Source organism: Styela clava, chromosome 3, assembly GCF_964204865.1.
Source record: "Styela clava chromosome 3, kaStyClav1.hap1.2, whole genome shotgun sequence".
Taxonomy (NCBI): Eukaryota; Metazoa; Chordata; class Ascidiacea; order Stolidobranchia; family Styelidae; genus Styela; species Styela clava.
The window spans coordinates 4341183-4361060 of NC_135252.1; the positions used below are offsets into that span (position 1 = coordinate 4341183).

The following is a 19878-nucleotide window of genomic DNA, read 5'->3' on the forward strand; positions in this document are numbered from 1 at the left end:
GATTTTAATGTTAAACAAATTGATTTTTAATTGCCGTTCAATGATAATTAACATGCGCCGTAATTAGTGGTGGGCAAATAGTTTTTTTTAGTCGAATTATTCGAATATTTTCAACGAACGCAACACCGAATAATGAGTAGTGTCATTTCAAACAACCGTAATTGGATCGCTGTATCAATTTTATTTTTCGGAATTTACTTGAAGACTGAAAACTTCGCAACATATTTATTTCATAATTTTGTCATAATCCAAGGCCGCAGTAAATATTAATTCCCGTGCGACGGCGGATATCGTAGTTTGGTTTTTATTTTTTGGACAGAAATTTGATTTCACATCGGCGACGATGTCAAAGACAACTAACTATTAGTGCATTCACAACACAAATTGATTTTATGCTGCTTTTTATCTTTTTTGTAGGATTTGTTTCACAGTTTGTAAATTAAGGTCCCGATTTTAAGCGAACAGTATTACTGACCCCGGAATGCGATATTTGTGAAGCTGATAGTTGACTTTTTTATGCTTTTAATTTTATATCATGTCTGTGTTACTTTCGTATTAAATAATATTAATTGAAAACTCCACAAATTGGTAATCTCTTGAATACTGGGTGTTGAAAATTCACGTAACTCAGCTTTGGAATAAAACACTGATACTAAACACTTGAATGAATCGGCAATAATGGCATTTCTACGTGGTCAACATAATATTTCTCCCCGTCCCCAATATCTTGGAAAATTTTCATAGAATACAAAATTTACCAGTCGTACTTATCTGGTTCGACAATTCTAAATTTACAAAAACGTTGTTGTCGCGCTTTATCAAAATTTGAATTTGAAAAATATGATAATTCTTACCCGTAACTCGTTGTAAATAAATGTTAATAAATACTAATTTGCTTTTCAATGCGCTGTGATTTGTATAATTAAAGTTATTGAGTCAGGAATGGAGGGAAGGAAATACGCTTTACTGAATTGCAAGGTACAGATGGGAAAAGTGGGGGACACGTGGGACAAGTGGGTCACGACATTTTTGAGACACCCTCATTTCGACTACGATAATAAGAATCATCGGAAGATTATTGATCAGATTCATTTCATCATAAGGTAAAGGTGACAGTATAGTCTTTTTTGCAAGTTCTCTGTTCACTTAAAATCAGTGATTTGTCGAAAAAGCTAATTAGAGATTCAATTATTTTTTAATATATAAAGTCGTCGTAACAGCAGAAAACATTGGCGTACTTCCAGATACGGAATGTATTTTTTAAACTATTGATTTATTCATGCTTAACCAAACCCTGAATGCTGTGAGTCTCTATTTTTGTTTCTCTTCAGTCCATAGTCATGAAAATACTAGTTTTTATGCTGTTCGAACTTTTTGTTCCTCATGAAAAATTAAGATTTTTTGAAATTTGCGGGACACTTTTTTAATTATTTGCAAAAAGTTATTGCAACTGGCGGGATACCTAAACCATATAAAGCTGAATATATGTAGGCCATCTTAGCACACATATATAATCTTATACATGGCTTTTACATTCCGGCAAGCTCGATACTTCAAACCATTCCATTCCCACTTTCAATCTTTGTTGAATTCCAATAAACATCGGAATCAATTGAAGTAATTTATTCTTCCTAAAGGTACGTTTTTTATTAGATTGCATTATACATAATTTTAAAAATGCGATTAGCGAAATTTGACGTTTTTGAAGATTGTGAGTATTCATTCACATGCGCATAATTCCGAATAGGATTTTTATATTTATGTCTGACGAAAGACAAAGCTGTTTGTCTACCCCCAAAGACGATTCATTTTTTCCAGCGTCAATGGGTGGTCGGTATGATTTAAAAAGCTAAACGTAGGCGAATGAAATACTTGACAAAACTATAATAACACATAGCATGAAAGAGTGGTTTAAATCAATGTATATGATATAATACAAAATAATATAATGAAAATACATGAACACAACACAACCACAAGAAAAGTGCATATTAACAGTTTTTACTGAATTACTTTATAGCTCAAGTATTTCAATTTTCAGTGTCATCCCAGTTAGGTTTGTGCCTATTTGAGAAATTATTATTTTCTCACACACCTTCTGTAATACCTCAAACGACTGTAAAATAATACCACGATAATTTATAATTTTTGAGCTTGCACAATTAAGGAACTTTCTTCGTGATTGGAAAATTCTGCGCTAGGATTTCGAGGTGAATGTGTGACTATTTCCGTACTATTGGCTTCTTTTTTTTCGGACAATGGCGTTTCTGGTGGCGGCCAGTGAAGTCCAACAACGAATAAATAAACAAACGCTCCTAAAACGCCGCCCATCAACGGCCCAAGTATGGGAACCCACCACCAACTCCAATTTTGCCCTTTTGGCGCCCTTGAAATTGAAAATAAAACATAATATTGTTAGTGAATAGTGAAAATTGTTGTATATAACAACTAAACCATCCATATGGGCTTAATAGAAAGGTTTTGCATAAAAACGTTCTTGTAATGTTGTTTGAGACGAAAACGAGTGCACTTCGCTTCATGAGCGACAGAATGCAAGGTGCCATCAGGAGAATTTTAAGTGCAAGATTGCACAACTTCTTGATTTTTCATTGCAATTACTATCATTCACATGTATATATATATATATAGCAATATATATGCAGCATGTTTATTTTAGGCCCAGAAAAGCATTACGGAAGCGCCTTGAAACAACTTCGACTTATGATTGAATACGTGTGACTGATTTTAATTTAATTGTCATCATTATTTCATCAAAGGGTCCTTTGCCTTGAATCCTATTATAGAGCCTGTCTTATTACACAAGCCAAGTTTCTGAAATGTTTTTGACTTACTTGTCATTTGAAACTCCGTATTTATTTGACTAGTAGTGGTTAGTTTCGGTAGTGTTCACTGTTCACGCAATCGCAAAGGTTACGATTTTCTAGCCATTTGGTTGATGTTTTTCTCATTATAAAGAAACACGTCGTAACAGTATAAATCTATTTTATGTAGCAACTGCCCCCTCTTGGTTGCACAAGTCACCACATTGAAATACGTGTTCACCTCTCAGTATAAATGTATTTTAAGGTTTACTTAATATCTACTTACGTAAAAACATCGCCTCCCCAACCAGCCATAGCTGTAAACAGTCTTGGTCCAAAATCACGAGCGGGGTTTATAGCATAGCCGCAGTTAGTACCATATGAATTGCCTGTTTAAAGCAAGAACACAATTACTAATAGTTGTTGAAGTGTCGATTTTTGGTATGTCATAATTTAATATCTCATCCTAAATTAAAACAATATTTGTACATAATACATCCATAAACCAAATAAAACTGCCAACACTCTAGTGTGAATATGAGTGTGATACCCATCGTTAGCACATATATAACAAAGGACAAGAGTTATTTTAGCAATAAAGGTTCATTTCCAAGAATTGAATTGAATATGTGAAGTCAACACCAATAAAATTCAAACCTAATGCAAAAACAAGTAGTCCAACTAGCAAAGGTTCCATTCCTGACGGTGGTTTGTTGTTCCTGTTATCTGTTATGGCAAATACACCGCACAGAAGTACAGCGGTTCCAAATATCTGAAAATACAACAATAATAACAAATTTGCAAAATGGCAGCCATTTTCTATTTACATGCTGGTTTGACTACTGTAAGCCCAAATGAAACCCAGAGCTAGGGTTACCGTATTTTTCTGACCTCAAAGCGGGACACCTCCAAAGACACGACCCCTTAGCTGCGATCCTGTAACATTACAGTTTCCGTTTTTACTACATAGGCCCATATTTGAAGCCATCCCGACTGTCTCCATTGACCATATTGTCATCGAGAGTTCATGCACACATACTCTGTCTGAATATCGGGTTCAGTTCGAAAAATAAAAGAATAGACGCTAACGACACAAATGATCCGAATTTAGATTTTTTTATGTGCAGCAAAAGGAATAAAGAACACTGAAATAGTCTGCCGTTTTCAAGCATTGAGAATTTAATTATTCGCCCAAGCATGCTTTTCTGTAGATAACACCTTCAAAAAGACGTTGTTCATTGTTACATTCACGTGAACGTCCGAACAGGACCAATTATAAATGATTTTACATGTGATACGTTCGCTAACAACGTTAGCGAGAACGAAACAAACAAAATCGCTCTCTCAGCTACGCTCTGGGTGGAGTCGCCAAACAAACCACTACATGACACGCATTGATCCAGCAATAAGGGATATCTGCCCCGAGTGCGGAACCGGCCCGCATGACGTCCCACATCTATTTATATGTTCAGCCAAACCAACACATCTAACCACAAGGGACCTGTGGGAGAATCCGATCGAAGCTGCCGTGTTCCTGGGTCTTCAAACACAGAACGACGAAGGATGTTAACAACAACAACAACATTCACCTTCAGTAAGTAGGCTAGCGTTGCGCTACACAGCAACAACAGTAACGAGAACATGTTCGTGTATTATGCTGGATGGCTGAAATGCCAAAGCGGGACTTTTGGCTGACTTGTCGGGACGGCGGGACAAGACGCTAAAAAGCGGGACTGTCCTGCCTAAAGCGGGACGTATGGTAAGCCTACCCAGAGCTGACGAGTGAAGTTTGGATATCGAAACAATAACGCTGTATGTTCGTGCTCTTTTTTACGTAATGTTTCCATTTTTAATCGAGGGCTTCATGACCCCGCGTTGAAGAAACATGCAGGCGAATCAATCAATTACCATCGTGTATTGGTCAGGATAATATAAATACCTACAGATATCAAAAAACCTAGTTTAATTATGTAACATTAAGGTTGGCGAGTATAACAACTTAGTAGCCTACAAGTAGGTGCCTCTGAGACTTTTGGGAGCACTATTATTATTCTCGAGATAACAGAAGACTGAGAAACAAAAAACGTTAATAAATGTAAACACTTTTAAATATAATGATTAAAAATAAAAAACATTTGTGGAAAACAAGAAAATCACCAAACTTGTATCGGAAATGATAAAAGGTAATCAGATATGTATACAGATTCAAAAAAAAATGTTATATTTTTTTTCAATTACCTGATCAAACACTCCGTTGACCAAAGAAAGATATTCTTTCGGATAAGTAGCAAATATTGATGCAGTTGCATTCGGTCCAAAAACTTGTCTTTCACCCCCGTCGAAAGCCTCAAGAGCGTCTAAAATTTGATAATTATAAAATGCTGTATATATATATTTAGGAGAGACACGATATAAGGAAAATCAAAAAAGCCTAAAAATGTAACATTTCATCGATAAAGAGCCGTGTTATTGCTAAGCATACATTGAAGCCGAATACATGTTTGTAATATATAATATTTTATATAGCTGAAGACTGATAATTTCATGTAAATTAAATTCACAAAATTTGGGTTTGACAATGAGATATGTTTACCTTGCCAAGACATTTCGGTACGTGCACATTTAGTGAACGATGTAAGCAAACAATGTAATTTTTGTTACCCGATGAAAGTTGTAAACTTAATCGTACCGTAGTAAATTCCATACACAACCGGTGCTGACAAAAACGCCCCAATAACTTGCCATAACACATACAATGGCAGTTTTTTCCATTCCAAACGACCAACGACACTCATTGCCAAACTTACAGCTGGATTCAAGTGGGCACCTGGATGCAAAAGAATTTGATATGCCCGAATGCCCGATGTCTAACTGAATGAAATAAAATTAACAGTTCTAAAACAATGAAGTGTCAGTGATCCGTGATTTTGTATGCATAGGCACTTCTAGTTAACTTAGTTAATTATTATTTAGTTTAGGTATATGTAGCCTAATTATCGTTATCTATAAAGTATGCTGTCGAATCATATACGTTTATGTAACGGTTGTTGCGATGTTTTATCCAAACGAACCGTGCAAATAATCTGAATAACTTTCCATTTTTATTACTTTATTAGGAATATATGGGCGTAAATACCTGAAACGCCACCAGCAACGTAAACTCCCATTGCAACACCTATTCCATATCCCCAGTATATTGTTAAATAATTTCCATCACCACCTTTACTCAGGACCGTTTGCGCAACGGAACCGTTGCCAAAAATCTGACAGAAAATAATATATTTTAAGAATATGATATGAAATATTTCCATAACCTTTTTCTCACGTTCGCATATTTAAACTAACCGAAACCTTGGCTTACGTCAATGTAGGCTAATATCAAAATGGTAATACAATAAGTGACTACTTGCAACATTTATAACGGGGTTATTTCGAAAGTCATTGTTTCATGATACTATTGATACTACAAACATTCAATTCTTGAATCAATGAAGCTTGACTGCACCCACACAATAATAACCAATGCATCAACCAAGCCTTGTTAAGGCACGGCAAATTCCTTCTTATTTGCATCCCATTTCTTTGACAACTATCAAACAGTGATGCATGCGACAGACCAAAGTTGTTGGTCATTGAAGAACATTATATTCCACTGGATTACAATTTACGCTTCAGTAAATAATAAAATGACTTGAATTTCCGGTTGGGCACAAACACGAGCAATAAATCTCAACGTTGGACACCCACACGATCTCTTACCATAAGAATGAAGGTTCCCAAACATTCGGCCATACATTCTCTTAATAGTTTGTTCTGTATTCTCAGTCCTCTCTTTTTATGCATCTGGGGCATTTCCTTTATGGAACTCTTGCTCGCCTTCCTAAGATCTGAATAGAAAATCGCTTTATGCAATGCTACTTGACCGCTCACTGATTTTTGCAAATCAACGCATAGATACTAACGACGAAAATTAAATAACTACTGCCGACGTCGTGTCGCCAATGTGATTCCGTTATGAATTTTATCAGTAACATGCGACGAAATCAACAGTCGACCCGCGGGCGAAAGCTCAGCGATACGCTAAACGTTGGGGTGTACCGGGGGCGTGATTGCTGATGTCGTCGACATTGTCATCCGTGTTATGTTCGTCGTTGTTCATTGTTAATTGATTCGTGTTATATGCTTTGTAAGCATTTTCCGCAAAGATTTTTTCATTTATTTTTTGTGACACTCATAACAAGTCTTTCGTGTGACTGAGATATATATGAGTGTTGTTTACTAATCTCCGAGCCTGAATTGGTTATATTGCTTTCATGAAATATAAGAGACTGGGTTTTTACCAATGGTCCAATATTACCATTTCGTTTTCTTGCACGAACACTTATGCAGTTTTCATGTGGGTTCACTTCATCAGAGAGTGTGTCCTCTACTACTCTACAGAATATCGCGGTTGTTTACAATGCCAGCAGTCAATTAACATAAATTTGAAGTTTATAAAACGCCACGATATTTTTTTCGAGTTTTGGGTTATTTAACAGTATGTCATATCATGTGGAACACGAGAATCTAATTGCTCCATTTTTGGCGACTGGAGTATAATATTCAACGCTTTCTTCTAAGTAACTTGTATAAAAATGGTTTTAAACCTGTATATCCCGATTCGGGTCCTCCTGGCAAAGAAATGTTTTTTTCTTCTGAAGAAAAGGCAGCATTCGCGTGATCAAACTGAGTATTGTCAGATGTGATTTTTGACATGATATACGTTGTATATATGACTTAATAATCTGCGAAATAAAATTGTGTCAGTATATGATTTAACAATGATTGAGCAACGCTGATTATGAAGCTATGAACTCCATCTACATATAAACCAAACATTTTTATCTGGCAAGTTCATTGCTTGAGAGCCTTCGAGTTAAGGAGTGTTCGGCCTTCAGGAAGGTTGTAGCACCGCCTTCACAACGATATTGAACAATACTAAATTTAATTATTATATAGTTATTGGATATATATGAAAACTTGGGTCAACTTGAGTACGAAAATGGCAACTAACAGTTTTACTACCTCAAAAAATGCCCAATTTTGATTCCACGAGTAATGACACACAGCAATTGTTATATATATACATTGACAAAACCAAAGCTAGATCTGTTTGGAAATGTAAAAAATATTAGGTCCACCCGCAGTAAATTGAGCAGTGTAAAAGATCCACTGTTATTTTATTCATACATTTGTAAAATCATTGTAATAAAATTACATAGCCGTTACGATCATTTTTTTGAACTTTCGTTGTTGTTTTTTGGAATGGAATCCATCGAAAATGAGCCAGATCTATGAATGCGAGAAGAAAAAAAACTATAGCGCAATTTCAAAAGCAAGTCCGAGCCGATTCGAATAAGTAGGTATTAAATTAAATAGATTCTAAGAGCTTATCGACGCGTTGATATCGAAAATCGCTAGTGCGTATTCTATCTTGCTCAATAGGCGTAGCCACGAGGGTCCTAAAAATTTGAAACATTTTTTTTACATGCAATTTTGCTATGTTTTTGAACGATTTACAGAAAAGCGGACGTTTCCTGTCTTGATAACAATAATCCTTCCACCAAATGAACCAAACTCAATAGATGAAAATGCGCGCTTATAAATAAGACTTGGATTACTTCAACAGCGAAGTAGCCTACGTTTGAAGAGCAATTCTTTGAGATATTGGATATCAGTGGCTACTTTTACCTGGCTTTGTTCGGGGCAAAAGGCACAATTAAGCGTCGTAATACGTCATTATAGAAAGCAAAATTTGCCCCCACCCTCCTCCAAAAAAAATTGGGAGGCTGGCTACGCGCATGTCTTGCTCACTTCTTCTACATTCGCACCTATCCAGTTTATAGCTTAACCCCCACTCTAGACTTCGTATATATATATATATATATTACGAAGATATCTTTTTTATTCTGATGCTATCTGGTTTAAGTATTCTCGTGGTTACTGCCATGTATGTATTCAATGCGCTGAACAAAGAAAGAAAGCACGGTTTTATTTACTATCCGAACCAATGCGACTGGGTTGAACAAACTGATTATTGCCACTCAATTAATTCTCATTTCTTAATAGCTATATATCCACGTACAATGCAATGCCTGTATTTACCTACCCATCACCTTCCCACCAATAGTTTTTATACTGCCGCGTATCCTATGTGTAATATGTGCTTGCCCAATAGCAATATTACTAGTTTTTAGTGGCAGTATATTTGTTAATGGCGTGAAATTGTTTTCCAAGCACGCCATGTTATTGGATGGGAGCTCATGTGACACATTGTTATGCAATGGTTAATTATTACCAAACGATATGTAGGGATGATGAAAGTTTTATATGTCTGCGCTTTGCCGAGTCATCGGCTGCAAATTTCTTGCAACAATCACCGTTTTTTTTTTTCGTTGTTTTACGAGGTCTTTTGTCAAATGGAGTTTCCCGAGAAAAATATAATAGAGGGAAAGGCAATGTTGCACATGACCTCATTTTGACTTTCATTCTTTTGCTAAATTTTAATGAAATAAACAAATGAAAATGAACAAATTCTCGAAATATTTCATGAATATATATATATCGTCACGCTAATAACCGAATTGCGTTAGTCATTTTTAGCAGTTTTGAGAAAAACGTAAAAAACTTCATAATGATAATGTTATGCCATTGAGAGTCAATAATTTGCCCTGGTTCAATTTTTTGATCGTGGCCGGATTTAAGTTAATTTGTATGACGCAGTTAAGTGACGTCATAATGGCGCACTGTGACTTAGGCAGAAATGTGTCTATGACTTTGGGACATACGCAATTTTGCAACTTCACTATATGCACCAGTCCTGGAAACTAAACATTCCAAAAACGAATGTAATTCTCAGTATCTACAATGTCTAATCTCCAAAATAGCTAATCAATTTCAATTACATTATTTTTTATGTGTCAAAATATATATTTCATCAATATAACACGTTCTGCACACCCTCCGAAATAAGAATAAGATTAAATATAAAGAATAAAACAGTAATGCACCCAATATAAAAGCCAACCAAGGTGAATTGGACTCGGACAGTGAATATCACAAGTGCACGTCTCCCTATACTGTAGTATAAATTCAAATTAATTCGCGCTAAGCTAGAATCCAAGATGCAAAAACTCGAAAATACTTCACCGAGGTTATTTTGCCTTTGTGACGTCACAATAGTCCTGCGATAACAATGATAATTCATTATGACGAAACAATTGCACAAATGTGCATGTCATACTAAATCTCCATTTTTATGGGTTTCGGAATTCTTAAAATAAAATCTGAGTTAACAGACAGGTGCGCAGCATTACATAAATACCTATTTTATAAAAAACTCAAAATCGTCAAAAATGACTTACGCAATTCGGTTATTAGCGTGACGAATGCGTTGAATTACCCAATTGCGCAAATTTATGTGACTGAATTGGTTTCAATAATTGCAGTGATATAGAAGGGAATGTTGGCATTTTTAATATTCCAAACGTTTTTCTATGTAACTGTCATAATCTGTACATTCACATTTTGGTGAAATAAATTCATCAACTGTTCTAGGTGGATGATAAAAGTGACCCAAAGAATCTTACGTTTTACAGTATTTAAAGACGCATATATAAATTGCTTTCTTGATAATATGCTATCTGCTATTTTCATAAATTCTCACTGCTTTCATAAACTGACTGCTTTCCGATCTCAAATACACTTGATAAGACAATAAGTGACCAGTCATATCACGAAAACAATGTTTCAGCACAAAAAATAAATTATTAAATTTTAATACAAATATATAATATCATTCGCTCTTGGTATATACTTGTTTGCTTGGCACGAGTTGCATACGCTGAATAAGCTTTCATACATTATCGCATTGCATAACATTAACAAAACCATTTGAAATATTCCATGAAGTAAAATTATTGAGCAGATAAATTGTTTAAATACGAAGTCAGTCGATTAAGAGTTGGCCCATCGACTCATCGTCGTAAACACTATTTAATTCAATAAAACTGTAATGGATAATTGAGTTATTTTTCTATCACCCATGCCTTTAAGGTAAAATTCGTCGACTTCAAGGCAAGTAGTAAGCAAAGAACCCCTACTTGTTTTTAATTGACCGAGTGGCAATGATTATGGAACAGTAGTTTTGGTCATTTTAGAAATGGACAGGTGACACAATGCTTTGAAGAAAAAGGCAAAAGAAATTCGAAATTACGAACACAATATAAAAAATAGAAATTTCATCCGCCGTCGCTCAAATACAACACAAAAGAACACCAACTTTTCCGCCATTTTAATAAGTTTAAAAAATATACGCAGATGGCAACTAACTACATGCATGGCTCGATGCCATGAAAAGTTATTCTGGAAAATAAAGATAAATTTGAATTTTGCATGTATATTGAATAAGAAATCACCCATCTTTTTATCAAACATTATCAGCCTCATAAAAATGATTATGGAGGTATTTTTGTGAACGATTTTCCACTGAGCATTATTAACCAACTCTCATCCATTCAAACATTCTGGGTTTTCCATTTTCCACCAATATTCGTTCATTGAAGGAACAATCATTTGCCTCCTTTTCTTACCCTGCCTGTCTGCTTCTTCCTCCTCTTGCAAAATCCTACACAACTTACAAAAACTGCGTAAATCATTGTCTCTGTTGTGAGGTTTTAACCGCTCTTCAATTAGCTCAGGATGTGCTGCCCACGTTCTCCATTCTAAATGTCTTCTGTATGCCGTTTCATTATTTGATAAATATTGAAGATATTTTACAAGTTCATCCACATTATCAAAGTCTTCTACATGGATAAAAGAATTTTTTGGTGCGACCGCGGCAACGTCTTCCTTTTTAGCACCGTGCACAATAGGAACCGCACCAGACCGAAGGCCGTTGAACCAAAACTTCTCAGTCATATAATCTTTGCAGTGATATCCATTTTCGAATGAAAAATAAAATTTGTAGCTAGAAAGCGCTTCGTAAAATGACGCTGAATATGTACCTGCGCCTATTTGACGACCTCCAAAACATCGACCGAAAGTGTCTACCTGTAAACCTTTATTCATAATACTTTTGGCTAGATCCATTCTGCGATGTACTCCGCAATTGCTTACCTGGAGATAACAAAGACACACAGTTCAGCTTTGGTATTATAATAGGTCCCTCCAAATTAATTATGAATTATAAAAACAAACTCGATCAATTTTTTATGAATATTGTTTAATTTGGAGCATTTATAAATCTACAGTTTCTAATATTTTTACTGTATTTTCGCTTCGACAGCCAAACTCGGCGAAGATAAATACGTTCCTATCGATGTTTATATTGTTATTGTTTTCATGGGATGTGGGTGTTTGGGTACTCCCGTAGTACGTGAACCAAGATGGCAGACACCGGAACGTAGTTTGTGTACCAGGTTAGGGTTAGGCCATAATTTCAGGTACAAACACTACGGGAGTCACTTAGCTAGCCCCGAACTCGCAATAGAGTACGGAGCACTTTGAGAACCTATGGATAGACTACCAGTACTGCAGTGTCCACTGCCTAAATACGGCCTTATTGAGTTGCAACTGTGATTTGGAGCTTTTAAATGACCAGATAACGGATTTTAGTTTGAGACACATGGACTACCCTGGAACCGCGCTCAGTCATTGAACTTTCGTGTCCATATATTCCAAGCATTGTCTTCCTGTTAGGGACCTCGAACGCCCTGAAGCTGCGCTTCTACACTAGAACACAATGAATTAAAACATCAATGACAGCATTACATGTCGAAGACATCGGGTGGGCTACAAGGATTTGTTGGCGATAAAAACTTTGATTCATTCATACATTAAAAAAATAATTATAATGAAATATTACCGCCCAGGCTGCGATCTTCCCACTTTTTCTTTTCTTTTCCAATAAAGCTTCGAGATCTAAATCGTTCGCTTCACGTAGTTCTTGTAAAATAAGATTAGTGCTTCCATAAGGAGCGTATATTCCAGAATCAGATCGATATGTAAATGTTAGATTGAAAAAATTGTCAAATTCTGTTAACTGAGACCCATGATTCTTTTCTCCAGTCCACCATAAGTAAAGCTGTTCTGGTTTTCTGCAAAATATAATTATCAGTATAGATTGTTAACGTAAAGTAGGATTGTGATTTGAATGTACGGCGAATAAAGATGATAATACAATGTACACCAAAATCCATGCTGTCGGATACGAGATGTTAAGAAACAGGGTACTCCCGTACTATGTGCACCGAGATGGCGCACAACCTGAATGTAGTATGTGTACCAGGTTAGGGTAGAGTTGTGCGCCATCTTGGTGCACATACTGCGGAAGCGCCAAAACCGTTAGAAAAGTTTATCTTGGATGATTCGTTATACCTGTGGATATTTTATTGATCTGTCAATTCAGCGTTTGCCAACTAGGTAGAAATTACCCATATTACTTTTCATTTGGTGTAGTTCAACTAATATTGTTTAGGTATTCAGTATTATTATATAATACATATTTATGGACACATTATAAAGTATTCAAAATGTACAAGATCCAAGTGCAAATTGCAGGAATCTCATGCTAATAATCCATTAATTAACAATACTAAACAGAGTTTTTGTGAATAGCGTGGAGGAATAAAGCGTTCTGCAATATATAAAAGGGTGAAGGAAGTAGAAAAATACGCATTGCTTTTCATTTTTTGATGGCCTGACTACAATTCTATAGTTCGCACCCTCTGAACTTTAACTCAGCTTTTCCAACACACTCAGTCTGAACCCAGCATTCGAAGATATACCGCAGTTCACAATATCATATTGTCATCGTAAAACGTTTCGTCTCGTCCAGATAAATATAAAATCTCACATTTTCTGTATAATGCATGAATGTTTCACAAAATTGGTATTGAGATGAGCAAATAACACGTACAAAACTAAATGTAGTTTCGAAAATAACGACTATGATGGATACATATATATACCTGAAAGGCGGCATAGCTTCTCGTCTGGCACCACCGAAGTGAAAAACGATAGCACCGCTGTCGTTGAGCAAATTTCTGTCGTATGTGATAAGGCAATCAACGTCCCCTCCGCAAACTTCTGGGTTTGCGAGATAGTTTGTTTTCGAGCCAAACGGAGGATGCCATATAAGTATAGTTGGTTTATGTCCAGGAGGATTTACTATTTTTTCGAAATTTGAATGATGAAGTCCAACAAAATATCCGGCTGGATCTTCCGGATGGACTTGAAAAGTGACGTTTTCGTCTTTCAAAACTGGATCTTGTACAGGTGATCTTATATTACCGGAAATGTCAATTATATTTTGTTTGTGTACTGCTTCAACATCTGATATTTGTGGCTGAAGTTCCTGGAAGTAAAGAAATCAGACTCGTCTAGTAATCTAGATATTTTGAGTTTGGATACATTTTACTGCATTTGTCAAGTTTCCCTTAGAACGGTGTATTGTGGATGAAGCATCAAAATTGAAAAAACTAAAAGGTTTATATTCGATGTTTGCGTTACAAAATACACTTCATCAATGGTGTACACCAGCACAACATCAATTACTATGTACGTATAAATCTTTTCAAGATTAATGATAACAGTAGTTAGAGAAAAGATTTCAAATACCGAAATTGGTAATTAACGAAATCTAACTAAGCAGTGCAGCTTTCACTATTTAGGAGCGAAAATTGCGGAACGCAGCAAACCCCAACATTTTCAAACACGGTTACTGGGTAACGTCAGTGGTTTTCAAGAAAATAAAATTAGAGGCCAAAAAGCATTGGAGGGTGCTTTAAATATTTGTGAAAATATTTTGGGAAATATTCCATGTTTACTCTACTTAAATGTTTACTCGATTAAACCCTTCATTGGGTTATAGAAATTATAAGTTAAACATTGTAAATCAAAGCTTGCTTTTTTAAATTTCAAATTGTTACCTTTTGACAAGATATCTTAATAATTGTAGTTTTAATCCCCTAGAACAGTGGTTCCCAACCGGGGGACGATGGCCCTCTAAGGGGGCCACGAAGCATGTCAAGAGGGGCCACGACACGAGTCTAGGAATTGATCATGAAGCAACTTCAAAATAAAATTCCTGGTTTAGGCGTTCATTGCCTGAATAAGTTATTTGCGACCGCAGGGTGTATTCACTTCCTTGTGCGTGAATCGTTTGATCATGATTGAATTTGGCTTCTTTCAATCAAAATAGTTCGCCGATAGGCCGTCTAACCTGTAGAGGGGCAGTTCCGAACGACTGCGAGATAACCTTCTCTATCGTATTATAGACAGACGCAAATCCCATTTGTAAATTCCTAATGCCCAAAATACGGAAAATGGAACGACAGATACGTTGGCTTTTGTTTTATCAAATAAATCAAAATGACAGAAAATGTGATCAAATCAACGTGACAAAAATTATCCCCAAGTGAGAGACGTTAACATCGGTTTCTTGGCTGCCAAGCGAGTTAGATTGACAAGAAAGCAACATTGGCCAAGACAGTGCCTAATATAAGGAACCTAGTCGGTCAGTACCAGCATAAGATTGCCATTGATTGTATACTGAACAGCTTTTACTTTCTTGTCTATGGTTTGCTTTTGCATTCTTTGAAAAGTAAAAACGTAATACAAATCAACACGTTCAGTTTTTGGAATGGCGAACAGGGGGACCATGAGTTTAAAAAGGCGCTGGAAGGGGGCCACTATAGCCAATAACAGGTTGAGAACCACTGCCCCAGAACAAAGATCCTTACATATCTTAGTAACGCACTAATTTTCACCATATATCGAGTTCTACTGGAATCACAACATCCCGGTTTTAAAAGGCTTTCACCAGCCTATTGAAGTACTTAAAATCGACTATATCGATTGGTTATTAAGCATGAGTATGTCGTCCTAAGGAAAGCACCGTATACAATCAAGTCCATTATACAACACCTTCATCCACAAGTATCTAGTCGATGATTCTAACAGTCTTGATAGAGATCGCTGACAATTCGTATTATACTGCTGAATTAATGATACTTGTAGACTTAGCTGCCATTGATATATTATATGTTACCCGTGTTGCTAAAAAAACTAAAAATAAAATACTTAGTCATGGTCACCTATGATATAAATGGCAATAAAATAGTGATCCATCAACGAGATCCGCCTTTTTATTCGGAGTAATTTACCCCGTGATAAAAATTAGAATTTCAAATTACCTGACTAGTCCAAAGAAACATGTAAACGTAAACAATGAAGAAAATGAATGCGAATCCGATACATTTAGTTCTTTGTCTTGATCGTAGTAAAAATATAGTCCTCATTGTGGAAATATTAAACGGCTTCGACAACAATGAATGGGTGGAATCAATGTAAAAACAACAATTCGGTAATTGTATTGACTACGTGATAAACATCCTGTTTGAGTAAAATAAACTGATATAATTCCTATACACATAATTTCCAGGACTGTAAAGAATATTTTTCGTGTACTCGAAGAGGCCCATCCTTGAATCGAACCGTTTCTACTGTCTGGACTCGTTGTGAAGTATCAAATCTAATATTGCAGAAATTTTCGTTTTAACAACAGTTCTCAATAATATACATGTTTGCTAAATTTATAAATAGTTACGCACTAACAATCTTAGTAGCACTCGAAAGTTGCTGAGGCAATGAATAACATGCACAAATATTTTACAATCTCTCGCGAGCAGGTGGGTCAATTAGACACGATATATATGAAATTCTTTCTAGCTGTTGTCATGTATACCAGAGTAATAAAACATCCAATCAACAGTTTGAAAAAAACAATACCTCGTCGTAGCGAATTTGGTTAAACTTATGAGCACTACGTATTCGAAAGTTGTTTCAGACACTGAATCGGCACATTTTCTACTACGAAACAACTATGAGAAATCTGTGTAAATACAACCTAACAGATCAATCAGCGAGTCGCAGTCTCCCAAATCCAATTTCCCTGTGAACTAAAGGTTATCCTCAAACGATGATAAGTCTTGCGGTTTCCTCCAGGCCTCGTTCCTTACATTACACAGAAATTTCCTATTCCTATTTACTACACCTTACACTTCTTATTCGAACTTGTAAAGATTATTTACATTACTGGTCTCTACGTATACGTACTATTTGTTTGCTTTTCGCGATCTAACTCTAAAACTTAAAGTAGTGAAGTGCCATCAGCAACTGTAAGTTAAACGGTGAAATACAGCACAACTTATCAACGCTATATAATTGGAAACATTTCAAAAAGGACATTTTCTACAGTGATTTGATTGATTTCACAGTTTCTCCCCAACCTTACGGCATTGCTTGGTGGTTTTTTATTTGCTCTGAGTACGTTTTTGGAAGCGTTTTGGTTTAACAAAGGACGTAGTTAAACGTGTACTCACTCGCCCAAGTGATTGTTGTTTGCATTCACCCATTTTGTCCGTCAGGTACCGTACATTCGATTAATCATCGCGTGTAACTGGGTATATAGGGGTTAACTGATCATTGACTGAATATAGCATCTAAGTCAAGTTTACGGAATTTTAAAACTTTTTATTTCACATTCGCATTATATTTCTTCCAAACTTGGTATTATTTTATATCTTATATTAAATAATGTATCTTAGTATATACTCCTGGAATTTGAATTGGAACGGATTGCAAATTTTGTTACCTAGTTAATAAGATTTTGTTCGAAGATCTGAATCTGTTTCGTGCAGTAAATTGATCTCTATTATATCCAAACAACGTTTAAACAACTAAATCAATTAAGTGATACTGCTTTACCTGCACGTTGCGTAAAAACTTGTATAGAAGTTCATTCAAAAATAAGCAAGCCTCATCAACTTACAAACTGAAACTATTTCCATTCGTCACACCTTCCACTCCACGCTCAAATGACTTGGGGGCCTCGTTTCTGCGTCGCTGCGATACCCAAGGTAAAAAGATCATCTTTCCACATTCCCTGTATTCGACAATGCATAACTTCTACTACGTGAATACGGAAGCGAGTTGAATCAAAACGGGATATATTCAGTATCCCGGAAGCCAAACCATTTTAATTAAATACTCACATACCTGTGCATCTGACCAGACCTAAACTGTTTGTTAAGCATTAGACATTCAGGCAATTATTTTAACTGGTTTGTATTCTTATAACTGAAAAAGATTTTGCTCATTTTTGCTTACTGATGATTGTAGACAAATATGGACTGTAGACAACCAGACTATAGTTATCACCTCGTTACAAGAATGGTAAGGAACTGCTATTATAAAATGCGTTAGAAACATAGCGACATTTTACTACACATGTAAACCGCTACTGCTGACTAGCTATAACAAACCGTATTGGAAGAAAAGTCACTCATAACTGATATACCAGCAAGAACTATATTTTTTTATGACTTCAAATAAAGAGCTGCTATACTTTATATTTTTAAATACATTTTTGCTTTACACGAACACCGACTTTAAAATGGCGCTGCGACATACTGTATACTGTGTATAGTCCTCAGCACAATCATTTTATTATATATATTACATATATATATGCAAATTCTAGCAAGCATCGGTAACTATTCGGAAGTCAACGTGTAGTGTCATCGTTGACCACGATCAGCAAAACAATACTTTTCTCTGATCCCTTTCGCAACATCGATACTGACTAGTAACTTTGAATAAAAGTATGAAGGAATAAAGCTGACTCATTGTATAAAATTCAATGAATCCGTACACTAAAACCAATAACTCTGCATGTCACTGAAGCATATGTTTTACTTTTTACATCATAGTATATCGTTCGAAAGCCACCACCTCCGCATATTGCTTCAACAAAACGTCTCAACGGAACCATGCTTCCAGCAGCAGAACAACAAGTAGAATCGATGTCACGCACGTGTAGAAAAAAATAATACACATCACATATATTCATTTCACGTACCCCTGTTTCCCACACTTATTATGCAATACAAATATAATAACGAAATCAGCCAGTACGTATTAATACTGGATTTCTGTTTAGCATGAATCATCAAATGAATCCATTTAGGGCCCATAGACTGCTTTGTTTGGGTCGATAAAGGTATGAAAAAATACAATGCAAACATAACGTTAATGTTTAAACCGCTCGTCTCAGCGAAAATGTGACCAAAATAGTATAGATGACATTACACGCGCGCGTATTGCCATCGCAGACCCATGGAACCGATTTCGAAAATTATTTTCTTCGTTTCAACCCCTGCGCTATTATTTAAATATTGGCGCTTGACGATGCTTCGCGTGTAATAAACGAGAATAATATAACATGATTTAAATTCATTTTCTGATGGTAGATTGACGCCATCCACAATCTATATGAACGTGGCATGGCGAAGTTAAAACTTTATCGCTCATAGTTTATAATCTAGAAAATGCTCGTATTATTTTACTTGGTATGCACGAGTTGTAATAACTTTCGTATTATGATGAATCCGTATCAGGATCGTGCCATGAAAAATCATCACATTAAAGAGAATCTTACCCTCCAGTAGCTGGTAATTAAACATTTATATATTCGCTGTAAATATTATCAATTTGCTAACAAATCCCATAACTTTTATCATAAAATACGCCCTCATAACGAGGATAAGCATTGGAACATCTAACGAGAATAATATTAATACCAATCGACTTTCGCCGCTATCTCCCCTTGGCACCACAATTCGAAAAGTACAGTAAGTTTACAAGTTGGCTCAATTTAGTAAAATATGGCACCTGTAAATCTACCCAAAATAAAATTGCGCACTAAACGCCTCATGAAAGTATCTGAATATGTGATCGAAGCAAAAATTCACAATCGATCTGAGTGGCATCGTGTTAAAATGAGAATACAAGCTGCTAATAAGAACGGCGTCGACTGAAGCCACAGAATTTTACACGGATGAAGGAACGAAATTAACATTCATGGTACGTGGTACTGCAACTAAAATAAAATAACGAGGTGTGGGATTATGATTGTAAGTTCTTCGCTGATCCAGTATTTTAGCAAATTGCACTC

The 19878-nt window shown here is 35.8% G+C and overlaps 2 protein-coding genes across 3 annotated transcripts; both read right to left on the minus strand.

Annotated features, from left to right (window-relative positions):
- Positions 1-1822: 1822 nt before the first annotated feature.
- LOC120343229 (aquaporin-3-like) lies at positions 1823-7608 on the minus strand. Its single transcript, XM_039412362.2, has 8 exons — positions 7469-7608; positions 6582-6709; positions 5959-6085; positions 5512-5649; positions 5061-5179; positions 3480-3594; positions 3109-3211; positions 1823-2386 (listed from the first exon to the last, which is right to left on the minus strand). The coding sequence occupies exons 1-8, from the start codon at positions 7575-7577 to the stop codon at positions 2140-2142; spliced, it is 1086 nt and encodes a 361-aa protein (XP_039268296.1). The 5' UTR covers positions 7578-7608; the 3' UTR covers positions 1823-2139.
- A 3015-nt stretch (positions 7609-10623) lies between these two features.
- Positions 10624-19878, minus strand: LOC120343163 (4-galactosyl-N-acetylglucosaminide 3-alpha-L-fucosyltransferase FUT6-like). 2 transcript variants are annotated; one of them, XM_039412288.2, is made up of 4 exons: positions 16058-19878; positions 13832-14217; positions 12727-12958; positions 10624-11978 (listed from the first exon to the last, which is right to left on the minus strand). In XM_039412288.2, the coding sequence occupies exons 1-4, from the start codon at positions 16160-16162 to the stop codon at positions 11370-11372; spliced, it is 1332 nt and encodes a 443-aa protein (XP_039268222.2). In that variant the 5' UTR covers positions 16163-19878; the 3' UTR covers positions 10624-11369. The 2 variants fall into 2 exon arrangements, with proteins under 2 accessions (XP_039268222.2, XP_039268224.2); XM_039412290.2 differs by lacking the exon at positions 16058-19878 and adding an exon at positions 15789-16041.

Coding starts and splice junctions, on each gene's coding strand:
- LOC120343229 (XM_039412362.2), bottom strand. CDS start 7,577: ATGTCAAAAATCACATCTGACAATACTCAGTTTGATCACGCGAATGCT. Junction 5,650..5,958: donor CGTTGCTGGTGGCGTTTCAG/GTATTTACGCCC, acceptor TTTTGCATCCAG/GTGCCCACTTGAATCCAGCT. Junction 3,212..3,479: donor ACTACTTGTTTTTGCATTAG/GTTTGAATTTTA, acceptor TGCTTTAAACAG/GCAATTCATATGGTACTAAC.
- LOC120343163 (XM_039412288.2), bottom strand. CDS start 16,162: ATGAGGACTATATTTTTACTACGATCAAGACAAAGAACTAAATGTATC. Junction 14,218..16,057: donor TGTTTCTTTGGACTAGTCAG/GTAATTTGAAAT, acceptor CTTTACTTCCAG/GAACTTCAGCCACAAATATC. Junction 12,959..13,831: donor GAAGCTATGCCGCCTTTCAG/GTATATATATGT, acceptor TATATTTTGCAG/AAAACCAGAACAGCTTTACT.